The 24,166-nt window shown below is 34.7% G+C and overlaps 2 protein-coding genes and 1 non-coding gene across 4 annotated transcripts; 2 read left to right on the top strand and 1 right to left on the bottom strand.

Annotated features, from left to right (window-relative positions):
* Positions 1 to 729: 729 nt before the first annotated feature.
* Positions 730 to 4,635, bottom strand: LOC137708177 (putative pentatricopeptide repeat-containing protein At1g17630). 2 transcript variants are annotated; one of them, XM_068447185.2, is made up of 2 exons: positions 4,489 to 4,635; positions 730 to 3,184 (listed from the first exon to the last, which is right to left on the bottom strand). In XM_068447185.2, exon 2 carries the CDS (start codon positions 2,956 to 2,958, stop codon positions 805 to 807), a length of 2,154 nt encoding a protein of 717 aa, XP_068303286.1. In that variant the 5' UTR covers positions 2,959 to 3,184; positions 4,489 to 4,635; the 3' UTR covers positions 730 to 804. The 2 variants fall into 2 exon arrangements, with proteins under 2 accessions (XP_068303286.1, XP_068303287.1); XM_068447186.2 differs by having other exon boundaries at positions 4,493 to 4,605.
* A 7,194-nt stretch (positions 4,636 to 11,829) lies between these two features.
* Positions 11,830 to 12,911, top strand: LOC137749192 (ethylene-responsive transcription factor TINY). Its single transcript, XM_068489307.2, has one exon. The coding sequence runs from the start codon at positions 11,932 to 11,934 to the stop codon at positions 12,661 to 12,663; it is 732 nt and encodes a 243-aa protein (XP_068345408.1). The 5' UTR covers positions 11,830 to 11,931; the 3' UTR covers positions 12,664 to 12,911.
* Positions 12,912 to 19,690: 6,779 nt separating this feature from the next.
* Positions 19,691 to 19,763, top strand: TRNAR-UCU (transfer RNA arginine (anticodon UCU)). The gene has a single exon. It is a non-coding gene; the product is annotated as a tRNA-Arg (tRNA).
* Positions 19,764 to 24,166: the final 4,403 nt, after the last annotated feature.

Below are 24,166 nucleotides of genomic sequence, written 5' to 3'. Positions count from 1 at the left end.
AGAGGAATTAACGACTGTTTTGATTAAACAAAAACAAAAGAGTCATATTTTTGCAGACACATCTTGTATATAATTTATATATATGTTGTTTGATTAATGTCTATTAAATTCCGCTACTCAAATATAAGTATATGATTAACAATTCTAACTAGCAGTTTGACAAAAATAATTATAAGGTCGATGTACAATTTGTGCGCTACTTGTCCTGGCATTTAGCAACTCGTAAATATGATCAACTATATATGGCCAACCTGCTCGTACAAGCTGGTTTGCTATATGCTTCGGATTATGAGGTTTTAATTTAGTTTGGTCATTTTATGTAAGCATTAGGTGAACAAACTCACAACACACAATTTATTCTCTTATATATAAATGAGGTGATCCATGGCACAACTCCTTTTACACAGTTTTTGACACGATTTTGTGGAGGCCTCTCTACAATGTATTTTAACAAAGCGGTATTCTTCTTCATTTGTAAGTGAATTCTTCTTCACTTGTAAGTGAGAGGTTTTAGGTCCGATTCTCGCCAAAGGCAAAATTGAATCACATTATTACTAGTCCATTGTGAGGCTTAGCCCACTCCTCCGTCCCCTTACTGTAGATAATATCGTTTGTTCAACCAAAAAAAAAACAAAAAAAATTCTTGGGTGCCAAGAAAATATTAATCCAAAGAAAAAGGTACCAATCAATTAAACCAAAGTCAAAACTAGTACTATAGTGCACAAGAACTAGTAGTTAATAAACAGTTTTCACATATATTGACCAAGAATAACACAATCCAATTTATCATTTGGAAAAATATGTTTACATTTGTAGCCTGTTCTGTTGAATCCCTCTCTCATTGGGTAAATAACCCTCACTCTCCATTTGAAGCGCCAAGTCTTGAAGGATACCATGAATCAACTCCAACCCTGCTTGCATAGTCTCCCCTGCCGAGAACATAAAAACCTTATTCTTCACCTCGATCCAACTCTGGCCCCGGATTTTCTTCAAACCCTTTGTCTTTGCTGAGACCCTCACCTTCGCCGACTCCTCCCATCTCCCGCTAGCAGCATACATATTTGACAGCAGCATGTAGCTCCCGGTCATTTCAGAGTTCATGCTGAAAATGTCGGTGGCAGTTTTTTCAGCAATGTATCTATTCTTGTGCATCCTACAAGAATTAAGAAGAGCACCCAAAACACAAGCATTGGGTTCCATTGGCATGTTTTTCACAATCTTGCTTCCTTCTAGCAACAACCCAGCACGGCCGAGAAGATCAACCATGCACGCATAGTGCTCCATCTGGGGTTCTAAACCATAGACGCTAATCATCTGATCATAAAGACGACAGCCCTCTGTGACTAGCCCGCCATGGCTGCAAGCGGAAAGAGCAGAAACAAATGTTACTTTGTCTGGCTTTAATCCCGAGTCAAGCATCTGATAAAAAACTCTTAGAGCATTCTCACCAAGTCCATGCATCCCGTATCCAGCAATCATAGTGTTCCACGTTATCAAGTCCTTACTGTCAATACTCTCAAATACTAGATGCCCTTCCTTAAAACTTCCACACTTCGTGTACATGTTAACCAAGCCATTTCTAACCAAAATGCTACCATCTATCAAAGCCCTAACCACATGACAATGAATTTCCCTACCAAGGTTCAATGCTGGTAGTTCGGCACAAACAGATAAAACACTGGATATGGTGACAGAATTGCCAATTATTCCTGCATTCTGCATCCGCCGAAAAAGTTCTAGAGACTCCTCTCCTCGTCCCTGGGAAGAAAGCCCTCCAATAACAGCACTCCAACTTATGATATTAGGTCTCATTAATGGGTGTTCATTCAGCCGAGAAAATATTGCAAAGGCCTCATCGCACAAACCACATTCAGCATAAGCTGAGATCAAAGCATTCCAACTGACAAGGTTCTTGCTTTTCATTCCCAAAAATGATTCGTGAGCATTTTCTACATCACCACACTTTCCGTACATACATATAAGGGCATTTTCCACAAACAAGTAATCTTGGAAACCACCCCTTATAACATATCCATGAATCATCTTACCCTTGTCAACCACAGCCAGATTAGCACATACAGATAACACCACAGAAAGTGATTCAGCTGTAGTTTCAATTCCTACCGCCCTCATTCTACCAAACAACTCCAAGGTTTCTTCATGGCGGCCACAACGAGCATGACTTGACAATAATGACGTCCAAGTCACAGGGTTCGGCACAAACCCTTCTAACTTCATCCTCCTAAACATCTGAGTAGCACCATCGCAGTCATAATTAAAGGCATAGCTAGAGACCATAGTATTCCATGAAACATAATTTCTCACACCCATTCTATTAAATAACTGGCGAGCACAATCCATCCGACCAATTTTCCCATACATTCCCAACAAGTCGTTGATAACATGAAGATGATACTGAAAACCCATATGTATAACATGACCATGCACACTCCTGGATAACTTAAGCCTAGATATAAATGCACAGGACCTAATAACCAAAGGAAATGTAAACCCATCTCCCCAAACCCCCAGTTTACGCATTTTGCCATATAGTTGGATTGCTTCTTCATAAAACCCATGAGAGACATAAGCTCTAAGGACTGAATTCCACAAGAGCACATTTGATGTACCTTCAACTGTGGTGGTGTCAAAAACTTTCTTTGCATCCAACACGAGGCCAAGACGTGCATAAACAGCTATGAGCCGGGCGGCCAAGAATGCTGACTGACAGGTGCCCGTGGTAACAATTTGGGAATGAACTTGTTTGCACTGTTCAGGTCCAGCGCATTGTCGAAGAAGGTGTTCAAAGAAGTCAAGAAATTCGTTGTGGGTAGTGCAGGATGGGTGTGATATGATTTGGGTCTGATGAACCTGGCGGTGTTTAGAGAGCAAATGGTTGAGAATTTGTGGGAAACAGAGATGGTAGTGATGGAGATGCTGAGGCGAGGCATGAAGCATGAAGAAGAAGTTGAGATTTTGTAAGATGCTGACACTGATGCTTCTACTTCTTCATCATCTTCATCTAATTTTTCATCATCTTCTACATCCCGTAATGTAACCAGGACCGAATCTGGATGGGAAATCTTTGAGTCCTTAGATGATACCGTGTTAAAGGATCTCCTTGATTTTGACAACTCAATTTTTTTCCTTAGTGAGAATACAGAAAAGCAACTTTATTATGATCCTGCAAATTAACAAGAGAAAACCAATATTAAACCAGCCACAAATTTGAACACCCACAAGAAGATCTTTTCTGGGCACCAGTGAAAATTTTACAAACAACAGTGCAAAAGCAGGCACACACCAGTTTATATTTTTAAAATTCAATCAACAATGGACAATAATTCAAGTTTCAAACAGAACCTCAACTTGCTGGCCCCAATAAATAGCTTGAAGGTCTTACAATTCAACGCGAAATGCAGAGAGAAAGAATACCAAGTAATTTAAAGAATCGAAGATAACAATAAAATTCTTTAAAAATCATAGAAACACAACACAAATGACCTCATTACTTTTAAACAAATTTAGCACAAGTATTAACTCTTTTTCAGTCCCAATTCAACCTTCTAGGAGGCCAGGAAATATTTATATTTATCTGTCTCCTATCTTTTGTATATCTAATTAACAAAGCAAAATTGATGAATATTTGAGCAAACGTAAGGGAATGACCTCAATACCAACCTCTCTTTTACGGTCCCCAAAACAGCAGAATCATTGGTACAAAAATATACCTAAAAACTAAGAACTTCATCGCCTGCTCCGCTATATTATTTTCCATTTCCAATATGACAAGAAATACATGTTCCTTGAAAACTGTATTCAACTACACTACAGCACATTCACAGACAAAGGAAGCATATATGATAACTTTCATTAGGAAAATTGTTTTCTTTTCCTTCCCGGCATACACATGAAGCACGGGATACATTACTCGACCAGCGTAAAACATTCACGCAATAACATTCATTAGGGATATTGTTTCAAACACACACATACACAACTTGTACTATAGAACCCAGGATTAAACATTTTGAATTTGTTTAAGCATTCACCAACTCACTAGACAGCAATCATGTATCCAATCCAATCATGTGTACAAAACGAGCCGGAAGTGTGTACAGAAATGGTAACAGAAATCATTTTACAATCGTTAAAGGGAAACCGATATAAGGTTAATCTGTGGGACTCCTGTAATATAGTTGCTTCTGTGATGTTACACAGCAAAGACAAACAAGTAGCGGCCGCTTGAAAACCGTTCCGCTTCTCAAAGACAAAAAAAAAGAATTGAGAACACATCAACCAAAAGAACGCAAAAATACAGAAATTAAAATACAAAAACTGAATCATTTAAAGAAATTAGCGAGCATGGACTGACTGCGATAGCAACCACTGAGCAATTTGGAATTTCAAAAAACTGAATCCATTGAATAAAGTCAAGAAATTTAGATAAAATAAAACTTTAGTAAAAATTAATTAATTTCAGCTTACCAACCAGATTGGATTGGGGGGGTTCACCCTTGCCGTTTGGCTGCCCTGAAAACGCAGGAAAATAACACTACAGAGACGAAGGGAATAGGGGGAAGAAAAAGGATTAGCGACAAAACGGTGCGCATTGGTTTTCCTTTTGTCGTTTTTTCAAGAAATCTTAATGAAACACACTTGTACTGTTCATTCTTAACGTTAACGACATTTTAACTTTAAAAAGTCACTCATAGTACTATTCACTTATCGCACATTTTTATCATTTTGATTAAAACTCAAAGTTTTCAAACTATTTTCATTGATTTTCTTGTTTTTTTCTTTGTTTTTTCTCCTCTCACATCATACTTTTATTCCTTTATCTCTTTCCTTTTGCCTAGGCTTGGCAATTTCTGACACGACCCGATAACCTGACACGACACGACACGAAATTAACAGGTATTTGGGTCGACACGATAACGAATCGGGTCGTTATCGGGTAACCCGATAAGCATCTGTTAAGATACCGGGTTGGTTCGGGTATACACGTGGGTAACACGATACACGATAAGCAGAATATTATTTTTATAATTTTATAACCCTAAAAAAATACTGTAATAATTATATACATTAATTTTACAATTTTATACCCCTAAAAATTATAATAAATATATATATATATATATATATATATTAAATTAACTATAAAATTTATAATAATTATATATACTATAATAATTATACCCCCAAAATATTAAGTCTATCTATAATAATTATATATATATATATTAAATTTTATAAAAACTATAATAATTATTAATTAATAATTTAATATGCATGATGCATTGCATGATTTTGCATCCATTGAAATTTGATGTGATTTCTTTCCATTCAAATTTCAATAATCAATTTCTTGCCTTTGCCAACTTGCCGTCCTTTTTAAAAAAAAAAAATGGAGGGAAAATGAAAATGTTAAGAAAAGTTGAAAATAAAACAAAAAAGTGAGGGAATTAGGGAAAGATGTTGGAGGGAAAAGTGAAAATGATAAGAAAAAGTTGAAAAGGAAACAAAAAAGAGAGGGAAAAATGAAAATTAATAGAAGTGGTGAGAAATTTTTTTTTTTTTTTTTTTAAGTTATTAACTTTTTATCACACACATGACTGTCATGACATATCTCACTATTTTTATAATGACACAAGTGACACGTGATGTATGTACTATTCCGTGAACCAGTCAATTATAATTTATACATACAAAATAAATAGATTTAAATCTACTTAATAAATATATATATATACACACACACACACACAGAACTTGATTGATGGCATACGAATTCTCCAAAACTAATTTCAACAATCCCAACCGTCAAACTTGTTTGTATATGCTTTGAGATCACATCAACAAAAAATCATAAAAAATAAACATTCAGAGATCAAGTAAAATGACAAAGCTTTTCAACGGTTATAAACGAAAAATCACGATTTTACGGTTATTTTAACTCCGATTTTGATGATTTTTTATAACTACACTCCTTGACCCTATATGAATACAATGAATGAATTCGATCTTCAATTTAAAATATTTACACAAGTGGATACCACAAAATCTTATGTTATACTTAATAAAAGTATAAATAAACTCTAAGTGTTAGTCAATCTATCATTTTACGAATTCTCCAAAACTAATTTCAACGATCCAAACCGTCAAAATTGTTTGTATATGCTTGGAGATCACATCAGCAAAAAATCACAAAAAAAAAACATTCAGAGATCAAGTAACGGGACAAAGCTTTTCAACGGTTATAAACGAAAAATCACGATTTTACGGTTATTTTAACTCCGATTTTGATGATTTTTTATAACTACACTCCTTGACCCTATATGAATACAATGAATGAATTAGATCTTCAATTTAAAATATTTACACAAGTGGATACCATAAAATCTTATGTTATACTTAATAAAAGTATAAATAAACTCTAAGTGTTAGTCAATCTATCGTTTTACAAATTCTCCAAAACTAATTTCAACGATCCAAACCGTCAAAATTGTTTGTATATGCTTGGAGATCACATCAGAAAAAAATGACAAAAAAAAAAAAAACATTCAGAGATCAAGTAACGGGACAAAGCTTTTCAACGGTTATAAACGAAAAATCACGATTTAACGGTTATTTTAACTCCGATTTTGATGATTTTTTATAACTACACTCCTTGACCCTATATGAATACAATGAATGAATTCGATCTTCAATTTAAAATATTTACACAAGTGGATACCACAAAATCTTATGTTATACTTAATAAAAGTATAAATAAACTCTAAGTGTTAGTCAATCTATCGTTTTACGAATTCTCCAAAACTAATTTCAACGATCCAAACCGTCAAAATTGTTTGTATATGCTTGGAGATCACATCAGCAAAAAATCACAAAAAAAAAACATTCAGAGATCAAGTAAAATGACAAAGCTTTTCAACGGTTATAAACGAAAAATCACGATTTTACGGTTATTTTAACTCCGATTTTGATGATTTTTTATAACTACACTCCTTGACCCTATATGAATACAATGAATGAATTAGATCTTCAATTTAAAATATTTACACAAGTGGATACCATAAAATCTTATGTTATACTTAATAAAAGTATAAATAAACTCTAAGTGTTAGTCAATCTATCGTTTTACAAATTCTCCAAAACTAATTTCAACGATCCAAACCGTCAAAATTGTTTGTATATGCTTGGAGATCACATCAGAAAAAAATGACAAAAAAAAAAAACATTCAGAGATCAAGTAACGGGACAAAGCTTTTCAACGGTTATAAACGAAAAATCACGATTTAACGGTTATTTTAACTCCGATTTTGATGATTTTTTATAACTACACTCCTTGACCCTATATGAATACAATGAATGAATTCGATATTCAATTTAAAATATTTACACAAGTGGATACCACAAAATCTTATATTATACTTAATAAAAGTATAAATAAACTCTAAGTGTTAGTCAATCTATCGTTTTACGAATTCTCCAAAACTAATTTCAACGATCCAAACCGTCAAAATTGTTTGTATATGCTTGGAGATCACATCACCAAAAAATCACAAAAAAAAAACATTCAGAGATCAAGTAACGGGACAAAGCTTTTCAACGGTTATAAACGAAAAATCACGATTTAACGGTTATTTTAACTCCGATTTTGATGATTTTTTATAACTACACTCCTTGACCCTATATGAATACAATGAATGAATTCGATCTTCAATTTAAAATATTTACCCAAGTGGATACCACAAAATCTTATGTTATACTTAATGAAAGTTAAATAAACTCTAAGTGTTAGTCAATCTATCGTTTTACGAATTCTCCAAAACTAATTTCAACGATCCAAACCGTCAAAATTGTTTGTATATGCTTGGATTTTCGAGTGTAGATATAGTACTTGAACGAGAAATGTTTTAATGTTTTGAAGTAATATTTATGTGGCAATGTGTGGTATGTGCAAATTTTTAAAAAATATATTTTTTTCTTAACGGGTCATAACGGGTCGGGTCACTTTACCCGTTGGGTAAAGTGACACGACCTGTTAAGGACCTGTTAAGATAACGGGTGTGACACGACACGACCCGTTAAGATAACAGGTGTTACACGAAAACGACACGAACACGATAGACACGACCCGTTTGCCAGGCCTACTTTTGCCCCAAATTCAAATTTATGCCAATGATAACCATTTCTAGAATTTGCTTTTCGAACCCACCCATACATTTGATCACAATCATTGGACTACAAATAAAAATTAAAAATGTTTGATATATGACCGTTCGATTGACCAATGGTCATATTATTTGGACTGTTGATCATCCAAAGAGTCGTTGGCTCTATTCAAGAGTGGCCTACAAGCCTAACCGCATTGGCCTCGCCATGCTCCCGTCTAGCATGTGGTGTGCGTCCCGTGTGTGAATGTGTTGTGTTTGGGGTCAAACCCGCAAGCCCACGAGTATTGGTGGACCCAAGTGAATTAAGCCAGGCCTAATTCTTAGGTGGAATTTGGCCTGAAATGGCTTGGGTGGGCTTAAAGATGTAAATTTAAGTTTTAAACCAAGGATGCTACTTAGTACTACGGTCTAGTGACATTCGTCTTCACTTGTTAGTGAGATGTCTTAGATTCGATTCTCGCCAAAAGCGAATTTGAATCACATTATTGCTGATCCATTGTGAGACTAAGCCCACTCCCTCCCCCCTTAATGTATATAATATCATTTGTCCAAAAAAAAAAAAAAAATTTAAACCAAGGGTTGGACATAGGTTAACGTGAGGGTGAGCGATCCCTTTTATAGGACAAGGGTTCTCCTCCCCCTTTTACATATTTTATGGGCTAAATGGTGACCCAATCTATGTTAGAACAAGTTCTCTCTCCCCCCACTCGCCGGTTAGCTTAATAGGTCATGATTGGACTTCCATTAGTTGAGTGCATTTTTATTTAGCATCTTAAAGTAATGCTGATATTTATCACTCTATTAATTAGAGTTAGATAATTTAAATTTTGAGATTTGTGTAGTAGATAAATTAAATCAAAATTATCCAACAACAAGGAAAAATTGATAACCATCACTATCACTTTAGAATATTAAGCATAAATATTTCCCTGTTAATTATATTGGGTATATATATATGTACACTAGATTTTTCAGAAAAGTTACATGAGTACTTGTCTCATGGGCTAACTTGCTGTACTCAGCCGAGGCAATGCTTGGCCCACTAGTCAACCATGCTTAAACTAAATTGGTGATTACTATTAATTTTTTTGGGAATTGTCATTGACATTTTAAAATTTTCATTTTACACTTCAAACGTTCTATATTTGGAATGAAAAATACGCTTGTGAGGAGTGTGGAATAAGATTTTTGAAATGCCAATAACACTTCCTAATTTTTTTTAGTAGAGCTATGTAGTTGATAATGGAAGAGCAATCTGTTAGAGTTGAACTCGTAGCACAATAGGTATGCATAATTGTTTTTTTATCACTGTTGTCGAGCACATGTATGAGAATATCCGATCTAACAAATGTTGAGAAAATTGGCATTAAATTCAAATGGTTTTTTTTCTTTTCTTTTTCTTCATTGGTCGGAAAGAGAACTTTAAAAATCCAAGTGGCTTTGCATATTTCTCTTTTTAATTACTTATTTTGTATGCATATTTCTATATATCCAATTGCTATAGTTAGTTGGCACGTCCGGTTCACTTGCGAATTTAAAAAACTTGTGTAGGAATGTAAGAATAACTAGAGATGAACGTTAAGTGTATTGATCAATTCAAACTTTGCCCATTTGCCAACAAATATTTAATTTTTACGACTAAAATGACCTACAAGTTCCCTTTCGAAACAACTAATGTTGTACGAATCCCCTTGGTGGAGTGATGTCTTCAAACATGCACCAATTAAAGACAACTGACTCTAATGGAAAACAATTTTCTAGTTTCTAAGAGTGTACCACGTGAAAAAGAATTAGGGATCTCTTAGTTTAATGTGATATTATAGTTATGGACGACTGACTCTAATGGAAAACAATAAACAATTTGTTTTCCATCAAATTAATAATCAACTGTGTGTTATACTATTGGTTTCTCATCCACCAACACATGTTAAGTCATCTGGCTCACGTCAATGTATACCACTGGCCTTTCTTTACTGACCGTCTGCATAGAACAAGGTTATAAAAGACACTAGGTGTTAGTTGGGCAGTGGGTTGGGACTTACGCGGATTAGGCGGATTGAAGTAAATTTATTATATATTATATCAATAGGTGTTGTCATGTACTTTTTTTTGGGGATCTTAGGAATCTCGTGATCGTGATCGTTCATCGTATATCGTACGGTCATAAATCATTTTAAAATTTAAAATTTAAAATTAAATATAAATAATACCTAACGAAAATTAACCGCATGATATACGATAAACCATCACGATTGCGGAATTCTTAGGATCCTCAAAAAAGAATATGACCAGGATTCTTTTCCTAATTAATTGCGCCAATCCTTTTCCTAATTAATCTATCAAAGTGGGAATGTGATTTGAAACAAGGAGGATGATTCTCTTCCCTTCTCTCACCTTACATTTGAATAGTTAAGGTTTAATCACGTCAACATCTTATATTGAAACAAAGCAACGGACAAAAGGAATGGACCTTAAATGGACAAAAGAAAGGAGAGACGTGGAATTAGGTTTGCAGAATAATTCAATTTTGAAAGTTGCTCTCTCTCTCTCTCTCTCTCTCTCTCTCTCTCTCTCTCTCGTACCCTCTTTACTGTTTTCCCTTTTTAACTTAAAAAAAAAAAGAAAAAGGAAAGAGTTCCTCATCCCACCAATCAATTAATTTGAGCTCTTAAAATTTAATTTAATGACTAAATTTATTATAATATTTTAAGGGATCCCCTGCTTGTAGCCGTTAGATCAAATTTTAAGGGTCTGATTTAATTGATTGGTGGACTTTGGTGGAGGGGATCTCTTCCCTAAAAAAAATATCCACTAAACAAAAATATTTTACTTTTTACATATAAAATTAGAGCAGGGTTCTCGTCTGATTCTCTTTGTGAGGATCATGTAGATCCTTTAATCATATCATTTTATCGTATATCGTGTGATCAGAAATTATATTAAACTATATTATTTAAAATTGAAGACAAATAGGGCCTGACGAAAACTGACTGCACGATGTACAATGAACAGACAAGATTAAAAGATCAACAAGATCCTCAAAAAAAAGATCCAGCAAGAATCCTATCTCATAAAATTGTAGTGTTTTTTATACTTTGATAGTTTCATGCGCTTGTTAAAAAAAAAAAAAAAAAAAAAAAAAAAAAAAAAAAGAAGCCTTTTTGTGTTTGTATGTTTGAATAACTCGCTTTTCTATATATTTTCATACAAGGAGACTTCGTGTAAATTGTTAGTGTTTTTGTCATTGTTAATAGCAAAGTAAATTAACAAAGGTAAAAGCCATTTATCACTACGGTTTAGTAGTATTCATTTTCACTGGTAAGTAGGACGTCTTAGGTTCGATTTTGGTCAAAGACGAATTTAAATTACATTATTGCTAGTCTATTGTGAGGCTTAACTCATTCTCAACCCTTAATATAGATAATATCGTTTGTTTAAAATAACGGTAAGCTAAGGGTGAACGAATTTAAATTACATTATTGCTAGTCTATTGTGAGGCTTAACTCATTCTCAACCCTTAATATAGATAATATCGTTTGTTTAAAATAACGGTAAGCTAAGGGTGAATGCAAGGCAGCGTGTACCCCATTTCATATCCAATTCCCTACATCCTCATCTCTCTCTCTCTCTCTCTCAATTTTTTTTTATATATAGTTGCATATTGGCTCCCACATCAATAACATATACACTGTGCTACATTTTATTTGCTCCACAATTGTTAGCTAGGGTAGGTCTCAATCTGTCAGCAATGGCACCAGAACCAAACATTTCAGAAGCTGAAAGCACCAGCAACTCACCCTCATGCTCGTCTGGTTTGTTGCATACTCGCCCGAATTCAACCTCCAACACGCCCAACACCATAACCAAGAAGCCCAGCTCAGAGCAGCAGCAGCAAGTAATACTCAAAAGAAAGAGACATGATGATAGCAAGGTCAACAGCAGCAAACACCCAGTTTACAGAGGAGTTCGTATGCGCAACTGGGGAAAATGGGTGTCTGAAATTCGCGAGCCGCGCAAGAAGTCAAGAATCTGGCTTGGCACATTCTCAACTCCTGAGATGGCAGCCCGTGCGCATGACGTAGCCGCCCTCAGCATTAAGGGCAGCTCCGCCATTCTGAACTTTCCAGAACTGACCGAGTTGTTGCCACGGCCAGCGTCCCTTAAACCTCAAGATGTCCAGGCTGCCGCGACCAAAGCAGCAGCCATGGTTCATTTAAATTCTACAACATCATCATCATCGTTATCATCATCGTCCTCCTCCTCTTCCTTGTTGTTGTCGCAGTCCGAGGGTTCGGAATCTGAGGAGCTAGGGGAGATTGTGGAGTTACCCAATATCGAGGGCAGTTTCGAGTCGCCCGAGTCGAGGAACGAGTTCATACTGGTTAAGGACTCATTGGATGCGTGGGTATATCCATCACTGGGTGTCGAGGGAGTTGAGTTAAACTTGTGGGGATTTTTCTCATCAGATATTAGCAGCTGAGAGAACTTAATACTCCCAGCAACTTTGGAGCTCTAGTAATGTGGGTTGTTCGAATGACTTAATTGGTGTTCGTAGTTTTTTTATTTTTTATTTTTATTTTTAGCTTTTTCATCTCTAGAAAATTGCTGATTTTATATGGTCCTATATAATTCAATGTGCAAGTTGTTTGCCTGCTTTTGCCAAGTGGTCACAACTGTCATTGTAATATAATCCATACAATTTGGTGATATATCATTAATTATTTAGTATACGTCTTGGTTTTTCTTCCAAGATATATAATTTGGATGATCTGTATATAATTTACATTCCATGCTCCGAAAGATCTTCAAACATATATGGCATATTCTTTCACAGTGACCAGGGACCCCGGCTTAAACATAAATGGTTTTTTTTTTTTTTTTTAACAAAAGATATTTATATGTACTAGGGAGTTAGCTAAGCCTCACAATAGGCTAGCAATATTGTGGTTCAAATTTTCTTTTGACGAGAATTGAAATTAAGACCTCTCACTTACAAATAAAGAGAAACACAACTAGATTATAGTACTAAGTGACTACATATCATTGGTATTAGCTGCACTGCAAGCAATCATTACCATAATGCATGATAATTATCATTAATCTCCAATGTCTCCTTTTATCTTATTCAACTTTAGAAGTTCGCATTACTATTTGTTACTTTGTTTTTTCTTTTGGCCTTCAATTGTGGACTAAGATGTAATGACTCTTATGTATTGGCCAAATTGGAAAATTCTACCGTTGGAAGGTCTAGAATTATGTTGTCATCACATAGGGATTTGAATCTCATCCAGATCTAAATTGTAGAGATTTTATGAACCTCACATCCTAACCATTCATCATACATCGTGTGGTTAGAATTCATTTAAAATTTTTATTTAAAATTAAGCATAAATAGTATCTAAAAAAAAACTGATCGTATGATATATAATAAATGATAAATTGTGAGGATTTCTAAAATTCTTACAAAGAAGATCGGAAGAAAATCTTCATCCATCATATAGGACTACAAATGAACCGTTGGAAATTGCAATGATTCGAAGTGACTTCTTCCGTATATCCGAGGACAAACATGCCATAAAGGAAATTTGAATATGGTGCAACATTTTTCTGTATGGGGACACAAGATATGTGGCAAATTTGAATATTGGATGACAACTGGAAAGAATTTTCCAGGGGACCAAATAGGAAATCGGAATGGTAATGGCCATTCAAAAGACCGGGAGCACAACTCTAGAAAACTAGGGGATAGACAAAACTCTATACAACGAACGGGGGGGAGATGCCGGGAGTAACACTCCTTATTTCTAAAAAGCTAAGAGAAGAAAAGAAAAAGATCCTGGGGTTTACCGGGGCCGGCAACACCCCGGAATCAAAGACGAAGGTTCTGTTTTAGTGTGGTTGTTGGCGGAGAGTGTTCTAGATAGAGAGACGGGAGAGGTTGAGTTGTTTTAGTCTCACCATGCATGTAAAGCTACAGACACCATTCTCTGTACATAGACCATGCGTTTTCCTTTTTGTAGGATTAGAATAGCGCTAGTAAATTTGTAATTATATTCAACTAAGAGGTAAGTAAATGACTAAAAGAAAGTAGGATTCTTATATAAAATTGGTGAAAAAAAGTTGGATGATTTTAGAATTTTTTTTTTTTTAACAAACGATATTATCTATACTAAAGAAGAGGAGATGTGCTTAGCCTCACAATGAGCTAGCAATAATATGACTCAAATTTTCCTTTGTCGAGAATCAAACCTAAGACCTCCACTTACAAGTGAAGAGAAATACCACTAGATCGTAATACTAAGTGACAAAATTTAAAATGAGTTTAAGGTGGATTAATAGTCATCAAGCTAACAAAACTTTGTTAGGGACTGAGCACGAACCCACAATATTTTTTTCCTTTTTTTTTTTTTTTTTTTTTTTTTTTTTCTATTTAGAGGAGGAAAATAATATATGTCTCAATCAATAGTTAGTTGATTAGTATTCCACTTTGATTTATGCAACTTATTGTTTAACATCTATATAAGAATATGAGCTTAAAACTTTTTTAGCCCTAGCTAGGTTCTTGTTTAATTAGTGCCTACCTTTGTTGTCTTTTGAAGAAATTAGTTGTCAAACTAATGTAATTCAACCCTAAACACTCAAAAAGATGCAAATTAAACATGAGTTTATCAAAAGGGTGACAATGGTCAAATAAAATAGAGAGAAACTTGCATGTCACGTCACAGGTTGAGTAGCATGTATCATCTAATTAAAGTTTAGTTATTATGTGTTGTAGATTTTTACCTAAACTAAAAATATTTTAATTAGATTGTATCGATGATGTGACACACGAAAAACTCTCACCTACATTTTTTCTTGTAATCTAGACAACTAGCCACTTACTAATTAGTGTTTTAGACATTTAGTAAAGGCAATTTTTAAGCTCCAATCCCGTTTGCGTACTTTAACCTAGAAGATGATACAAATAACCTGTAGTCGGTGGTTGAAGTTAGACACATCGATCTGTCTGTTTCAAAGTTTACTTTTGGGAAACAGCCAGTTATTAACATATAATTGAGGTGCGAAAAAGATGTTTTCGTCGGGGACAATAGAAACACAGTTTCTGTGTACTCAACTGCGATATTTTTGCTTACATAATCAAGCAGCAGGACCAGTGACACAACTCACCCAAGTCTTTCATTAATATATAACAAGGACTAGTTACTTTGTCAATTCTAATTATATTTCTCAATAGTATAATTACCATAAAGTCGATGGTTTATTATTATTTTGTCTCTATATATAAAGTTCCCTAATATGGAATGAAAGACATGAAAACTTAATTGAATATTTAGAATAATTAAGGTTAAATTTTTAATCAATAAGAAAAAGGTTAATTTTTTTAAGGGATTTTCATTCTATCTTTGAGAATAACCTCTTCCTTCTCCTTGAATCTTATTTTCCATCTTTCTGTCATTTATGCTTTAGCTACTTACATAGGTTAACATGATCAAACATGTTGTTCTTCTTATTTTGGCTGATTTAGCGTTTGTCGTTGATGTGCATTAGATGTCCTTTCTTGACCATAATAAAAAAGTTGTCCTATTATCTAACTTTAAATTTGCGTATATGACTAAGGCCATGACAAAACTTTTATATTATTACAAATTTAACTTATTTGTATGCTTGCTTTTATTTATTTTATTATTAATGGAGAAAATAAATACTTCTACTTCAATATACAAAACATTAAATGGCTTTCCCGACGATTATGCCAGGGAATTTTTGCTGCGATAGGTCAAATTTCACAGGTGAATGGCTTTCCCGACGACTATGCCAGCGAATTTCTGCTGCGATAGGTCAAATTTCACCCGTGAAGATCAATTTTTGTCAGGAAAGATGTTGCCAGCCAAGCCTAGCCATCAAAGATCTTTCCCAACGGCTGTTGTAAAAATTTTCTGCATAAATCTTGCATGATGAACCTAAGACTGCAAAATAGTAACGCCAGTCAGGAATATACAGGCAAAAAGGATTATGTTGAGGGGCCCGAAGTCTCAACTCTTGTTCAGTTCTGTTGAATGAGTCCGAAACTCTAGATTCTAGCAAATAGAAATTGCTCACGATATACTTTTGTGTTTGTAACTTAGGGTTACAATGTTATTGCTTGAAATCCAGATAGGCAATAGGAGAATTACTTTATTAAATTCATGAATTGATACTTGGTCTTATTGATTGGCTAACATAGTTAAATTATGCATCTTTGAGTCATTGAATCGATTAATTGTTGTGGTTGTGAACCTATGTTGGAAAACATTGTGATTTATGTGAATGACAAACCTGGTTGTGAAATGGTTGCTTTAAGTAGTTTGGAATCTTGTGATTCTAGAATTCTATGCTTTTCTACTAAAAAGTACTACGATAAATGTTGGAGTCTAGTGAAGGATGAACGACAAATGGCTTGATCCTGTATGAGGGTACATAGGCAGACTAACACAGAATTAGATGCAGCCATGACATTAAAAAAAAAAAAAGTTTACTACGTTATTGAGCCACTAAGTATTTATTTTTTATTGTTTTTTAACATGATTTGCAAGTGAGGCAGGATCAATAAACACATACCTTTAATGTCAGGTGTCGATCCTGAACGTATTCGAATATTGAGGTGTGAAGCCACTAATTCATCTCCTATAGAAAGAAATCAAACAAGTTTTGGCAAGTCATTTTATCTCAAAAAAAAAAAAAAAAAAAAAAAAAAAAAAACTCTAAAATCGAAAGATCTTCGAAATTGTAATTCTACGAGCAATAAACCCAATTTACAAATTATTCAGTAAATCAAGCCTCCCTCGATTTCATTTATTTCCTCCAAATCGCATCGAAACATACTCCCAAGTTCAATCGATCAGGAAATTCATATGTATTATGATGATACATTCAGTCCTTAATCATCATCAACAACATGAAAATAAGTCCAACAAACCCCCATAATTTACTAAATGCACAGATTAAGCATAAACAGTCAAATCTAACAAACTATCCAAAAAGCATAGAGCATTGAGTAATTATTAAATAAGAGTAGATGTAGGATGTATTACGCTAAATTTTAAATGTTAACAAACTACACATGATTTATTCATATTTTAATGAGGTTCAATTTCACAAATAATGAATGAGGACTTTTACAATAATAAATGACATATTTAGAAATACTTTTAAAATAATTAAAAGCACTTTCATGCTCATGAGAAAATAAGGAGAACTTAAATTCCTCCAGCCCCTTGGTATTCATACTCATTCCCAAGATACACAAAAAAACAAATGTTATATACCAAAAAATTGACATTACCTACCAACTTTCCCCAATGTTAACAAAATGGGAAATAAATTTTGCATATCCCTTTCCTTTAAGTAAAGATATGGGAAATCATTTCTCATGAATTCATTTTCTCCTATCAAACGCAGCCTAAAAACGCTTTTGGTTGGTAGAAAAAGTAAAAAGTACTTTCAGTGCTTTATAAAAATGAAAATGTTATTCCCACACTCATTTTTGTCTCTCACATATCCTTATTTTATTTTTATTTTTATTTTTATCATTGATCTTCTTTAATTTATTTAATTAGACGATCGAAAATTAAGAGGAGTGTGCAATAAGTAAGAATAGGTGTGTGGATAGCACTACCTTGAAAAGACACTCATTGTTGTATGCTTCTTTCAAGAAATACTTCAAATATTTTCAAGAAATACTTGCATTTTTATTAAAATTTTCAATGTGTTTATAATGAAAACAATTCCAAACGAGACCAAAGACCTTTAGCAACCTATTATGAAAAAAAAAACAGGTGGTTCAATTTGATTATATCAACACATCAACATATTGTGTTGTACGAACTATTATAAAAATTCCTGCCTAGGCATCCGCTTAGGTGGCGACTCTTACTTAGACAAAAAATAGATAAATTTCGTTTTGCATTTTATTTTTTTCAATAAATTGCAACAAACTTGTTGAATACTTAGATGAACACATATTATATGCTTGTTCATCATATTTTTATTATGTTCCAATACTATATAATCTATATGTTATTCTACTTTCTTGTTTATGTATTCCAATGAAATTATATATTTTATAAGTATAAGTAGACACTTATCTATACCATATATAATAAATTTACTTAAATCCATCTAGTCTGCCTAGCCACCTAAGCTCTAGACCCTAATCTGCTGCCTGACTAGTGCCTAACATCTTTTAGAACCTTAATTTTACGGTATAACAATTTGAATTATAACATTACTAATTTTGGATTATTTTAATTTATACTAATTTTGGATTATTTTAATTTATAAAGCATGCCGATAGCTAGTGCATTTGGTTGGTGATGGGAAAAAGTTGATGGTATACCAATTGAAATATGTGGGGTTAACTTATACAAGAGCTCGTGCCGGTATTTAGGGCAATATTCTACTACTGAAGCTACAACAAGGCCTTACTATTTCTTTTCCAAATACCCTACTACCAAATGTTTACCTTTTCTTTGTTTTTGTTGGATAGATCAAATTTAGATCACTTGATGAGAATCTTATCAATCCTCAGAATAATGGGGCTCCAAATGAATGAACCCAACCAACTGTGATGCATGATGGCCATATAAGTAGCAATATTATTGGTTGCTGGACCCCTTCGTCCTCCACTGAATTTCCTCTTTGGATAATGGAGAGATTCATAGAATCCTAATCACATCATTATGTACTCACTAGTCAACCACATTTAGCTCTTTCATAATACAAGACTCTGTCCCACTGGTACTCCTAATACTGTTCTAAAAATTCTCGTCTAGCGTCACTTAGGCCGCACCTAAGCGCTAGGCAGTTGGCCACAACCCCGATTAAAGCTTAGACGTTTGAAAATTAAGAAATGGTGCATAGACTTGCTGAGGCACCCGCCTAGACCGCCTAAGCACCCACCTAACCCGTCCAAACTTGCCTAGGCATCCGCTTAGGTTGTGACTCACTTAAACAGAAAATAGATAACTTTCATTTTGTATTTTTTTTAATAAATTGTAGGAGACTTACTGAATAGTTAAATGAACACACATTATATGCTTGTTTCCCATATTTTCATTATGTTCCAATACTTCATAATATATATGTCATTTTATTTTATAATTTATGATGAAATTATATATAGAGTCTTTGTCTTTTATTTTATTAGTTATTGTCTTTCTCATTGATTTGAGATTTACTTTGTCTTTTGGTCCTTTATTTTATTAGTTAGAGTCTTTCTCTTGGATATACTGTATTTCAAGTTCAAACTCTTTCTCTTCTTTTTAGTGTAAATTAGTATAAACTACTAATTTTACCAGTAAAAAGGAAATTAACATTTGCACTCAAAAACTCTAATTATGCACTCATAACACAATTATTTTTTTTGAGTGGCAATAATAGTTAAAAAAAAAAAAAAAATCTGCGTTTAGTTTTAGATAAACAAATACGTTTTTGTATAAATAAATAATTTAGACAACATCTGTCAACAAGCGCCCATGGCCTAATGGATAAGGCGCTTGACTTCTAATCAAGCGATTGTGGGTTCGAGTCCCACTGGGCGTGCACCTTTTTGTTTTCTAAATTTTTTTATGCTTCATCATTTCACAGTTCACTTTCTCCCTCTCCCTGCGTGTACAACACACTATGTGTCTTGCGAAGTTCACTGCCATAAGACCGGCCGCCTTGCTTCCGTCTTCCACTCGGTTCCACTGCTGCTCCGGCCAACACGTACTCACGACCCCGTCGGTGGCATTGCCTTCATCACATGCATATCATTTTTCTATAAAGATGGGGTTCACATATGTTGGTGGAGGCTAATTTTATTGGAAAAGTGGTACAAATATGGTATAAAAAGCATAATAAGTGTAACATTACTCCGATCTGACTCATTATGTGACTATATAATTCAATGGCGTAGCCACACCAAAGGCTACGACGGGCTGTAGACAAGGACAGATCCACATAGGGCCCTGAGAGGTCTTAGGACCCGTCGGCGATCCTAAATCTCTGCTAGAAATTTTCCGGGGACCCCTCGTACTCGAGCATGAGGTCTATGCAGCTTGCAGGTTGTAGTGGCTGTCTTCTTCTCGGAGAAGATGACCGCACATGGAGAAGAAAGAAAATAGGGACCCTTCCAGCCTCTCTCCTCCTTGCTTCTGCCATGGTCTCATCCATCGGTGCCACCCACTTCTCCTCCAACCTTTCTCTGTCGTCTGGCGGGGCAGTACATAAGCCCAAATTTCTCCAAATTATTTCAACCACCTTGGTAATTTTTCTTATGGGTGAAATTTCCTACATAAGGTTAGTAAGATGGATATGATCTGTCATGGGTTGGTGAAATTTGGGGGTGGATCTGCCATGGCTTCGGGAGAATGGGGAGGGAGGCGGTTGGTGGAGATATGGCAGCTGTGTTCTTAGTGAGAGAGAAGGTGGATGTTTGGAAACTAGTAAAAGAGAAAAATGGTGTGTTTGGTTAGAAAGATAGTGGGAGTTTGGGGAGAGTTTTATTTGACCAGTGTTTTAAATTTAGTGGTCCATATTAAATAATCAACAACTTAGGTACTCCATATTAACTTATGAAACCTCGTAATGGACGCTTGAGTTATAATTTTATAATTTGTAATATTGTTTGGCATATGATTTTTGACCTTTATTATTGGGACCCCCCGAGTTTAAAATCCTGGATTCGCCACTGGCTGTAGACGGGAGGGTTTGTGGCAATATGTATATATATTTTAGTGTATAGTGGAATATAATAGGAAAAAAAAGTGCAAGAAAAATTATTTTTAATGAAACTAGCCCCGTGAGTATTTAGCACAACTAAAAATATAAAAATTACCATAGAAATCGTGATGTTATTTTGTTCAAGATTATCCTGCTTTGGTTCAGTAGGCTTTATATTACTTTCAATCATTTTTTTTTTTTTAAGATAGCCTTTACTTCTACTTTCATTGTTTTTCTTTGTGCTAGTTGTGCGGTTGTAATTAAGATATCAAGTTTTCTATTTTTTCTTTAGTTTGCATCTAAATATATGTGAAATTTGATGATTCATTGTAATTTTGTAGTTTGCAATTTCGAAGCTTATTGAGTTCATGCCAAACAAATTTTAAGTATACAAATATAGAAATTCAACTTAAATTTTTGCATACAATACGTATGTAGAATATATATATATATATATATATATATATATATATATATTTAATTTTAAGGTAAATATTTTAGCTAGCTCACCCATAAAAGATTGGGAGTTTTAATAAAAAGAATTTGGACCAACTTTTTCTTAACCAAAAATCATTCACCATTTTTATTTAATGAAAAAGACTTAAAATTTAATAAAAATGACAAAAGTAACATATAACAGGCCCAAAAAAATTGAATTCCACGGGCTGAAATAAAGCCCAACATGCAACATCAAATCTTTCTTTCAGCTTTGCGCTTGAAAGAGGTTAACCCAACTTCACGTTATTTACGGAATTGCCATCGCGCGCGGAAAAGTCGAATAAAACCAAAAAAATTCATTTTTTTTTTCTTGCAATAGGCCGTTGCAAAACCCAACCCCCCCCCCCAAAACAAAAACCCCAAAATTAAAGCTCATATCCTGACATGATTAATTTAAGAACCATCCCCATTTCCATTTTTCATCTATGGCGTCCCCTATCCCAACTTCTATTTTTCCTCTGCACAATTCCCGCAAACTAAAAATATTACTTTTCAAATTCAATTTAATAAACAACGAACTTACACTTCCATTCCATACATATATATGAGAAAGAACAAAGCTCTTATCAAACAGAAAAATAATCTACATGTTAAAAAAAAATATATATTAAAAAAAAAGGTAATTCATTTAAGTAGTTGATTGTCTTGGTAGTTAAAGTTATATTGTTAACTTATGACGTTGCAGGTTTTACTATTTATCCTCTTGGAATAAATTAGTATATAATATTACTTTTACTAAAAAGAATAAGCAATTAGTATAGAATATCGCTGGTACTAAAACAAAAATTACATAATAATACCAATCAATTATCTTTTATATTAGCAAATCAATTGTATTGGATTATAGCTTTACAAGTTGCTTTGTCATGTCCAGCAACAACATGAAAACAAATCAACAAAAAATGCATTGGTATCGTACTAGGAATATGATATTTTATGATTCCGCAAGTAATAAAAAAAATCAAATAGCTTAAATATTTCCACAAGTAAACAAAATTAGCAATTATAAACAAATAAAAAGTGTCCAAAATCTAAAATCGAATATTTAGACTATTTCTAGAACTAAATATTGACTATTTTTAGAATGAACTCTAATTATTTCTAGAATTAAACATTGATTATTTCTAGAACTGAGCATTGACTATTTTACTGTAGTTTCATAAACAGTATTTATCTGTTCCCTCTCAAAAATAGTTTTAGTTATTTTAATTCAATTTTCAGAAATAGTGTGCAATTTTGTTGTAGTTCCAGAAATAATGTGGGTTATTTTGGTTCTATTTCAAAAATAGTGTTTGTGACATCCCGTCCCGAAAACATCAAACGCACATGTGAAATGACTACTTTGCCCCTAGTTCGTTTTCGTTACATTATTGGTTGTTTTGTGTGGTGTGGCATGTGTTGGGCCACACACATATACACTGTCACTCTCACTGTCTCTCTGTCCCTTTCTCTGTCTCTGTCCCACGTCTCTCTCTCCCTTCCCATTCACCAAAACGTACGGACACACACACAACTCACTCAAACCTTCACAGATCGAAGGAACCAAGTACATTTTCGAGCTCGTGAGGCTCGTGCGAGTGCAACCATACCATTTTCAGGTGAGAACTCTAACGTTTTCACGTTGATTCGAAGTGGTCCGATTAGAGTACTATTCATGCAAAAATAATTTAGCACGTTGTTGGGATTTTGAAGCTCGTAGTTAGCTTGGAGAGGTTCCCAGGAGTCTCGGAGTAGCTCGTTGGACGAATTTGGACGTCGGGATCACCGTGGTCGAAGTTGGCCGATTTTGGATTGTGTGGACAGGTATGATCTCGTGGTTTTTGACCTTTAAAAGTGGTATATCGTTGTTCTACTAGTTCTAGGCGTCAATTGGTACAAAAATCGTGAAAAATGGTTCAGAAACGAGAGAGAAATCGAAGTTAGAAGGTTTTTCCAGTTTCCGGCGCTGGCGACGTCACCGGAGGTTCGCCGGGGAAGGAGATGGAATATTCCGTCAAGTCTGACGAAATATTCCTAACGCCGTTGACGGAATCTGTTAGAACTAACGGAATATTCCTCACGGCGTCAGTTGATGCCGTCAGCGTGCCAGGCACGTGCCAGCGCGTGGCCGGCGCGTGTGGCCGTGCCTTGGCCGGCGCGTGGGGGTGCGTGCGGCGGTGTAAATTTTTTCTAAAAATATGGGTGTGATCCTGAGGTTGTGTAGAGCACGTTGGTATATTCAATTGTCCATTTTGAGCAATGTATGAGAAGTTATTACGAGAAGTTGGTTATGCGCTTTAAAAATTAACGTTTTTGTAGTTGTTTCGCATATAGGTGATACGTACCCCGAGGACGAGCGTGGTCACTCGAGGCAGGGGGCTACGACCCTTCCACTTACCAGTGAGTGGGCTTTTGGTTTTCTGTATATACCTATATACATTTATTTTCCCAGAAATTGTTTGAAAAGGGTTAATTGTTTTATGCCATGCACCATATTATTATCGTTTATGCATCATTGCATGCATTAGTAGTGGTATACATATACATATGCATATTTGGTGCTGTGGACGCACAGGTAAGTGCCAGGTAAGTGGTATTCATGTTTATATTCAGTAGTGGTTTGAGATGATTGGAGAGCTCATAACCTGCACCCCCGGTGTTAGTGCTCCCGCCCTGAGTAGGGCACAGTCCTTCACGTGATGTTTACCTCCCGCACCACACGCTCAGCTTGGATCCAAGTTAGGTGCACAGTCCTGTCGTACAGA

This window comes from Pyrus communis, chromosome 17, assembly GCF_041283825.1.
Source record: "Pyrus communis isolate YQ-2024b chromosome 17, ASM4128382v1, whole genome shotgun sequence".
Classification (NCBI taxonomy): domain Eukaryota; kingdom Viridiplantae; phylum Streptophyta; class Magnoliopsida; order Rosales; family Rosaceae; genus Pyrus; species Pyrus communis.
The sequence above is the reverse complement of the archived record's forward strand: the minus strand, read 5'-3'. Positions and strand labels throughout refer to the sequence as shown.

Bases quoted from the DNA above. Each gene is read 5' to 3' on its own strand.
- LOC137749192 (XM_068489307.2), top strand. From the start codon at position 11,932: ATGGCACCAGAACCAAACATTTCAGAAGCTGAAAGCACCAGCAACTCA.
- LOC137708177 (XM_068447185.2), bottom strand. From the start codon at position 2,958: ATGCTTCATGCCTCGCCTCAGCATCTCCATCACTACCATCTCTGTTTC.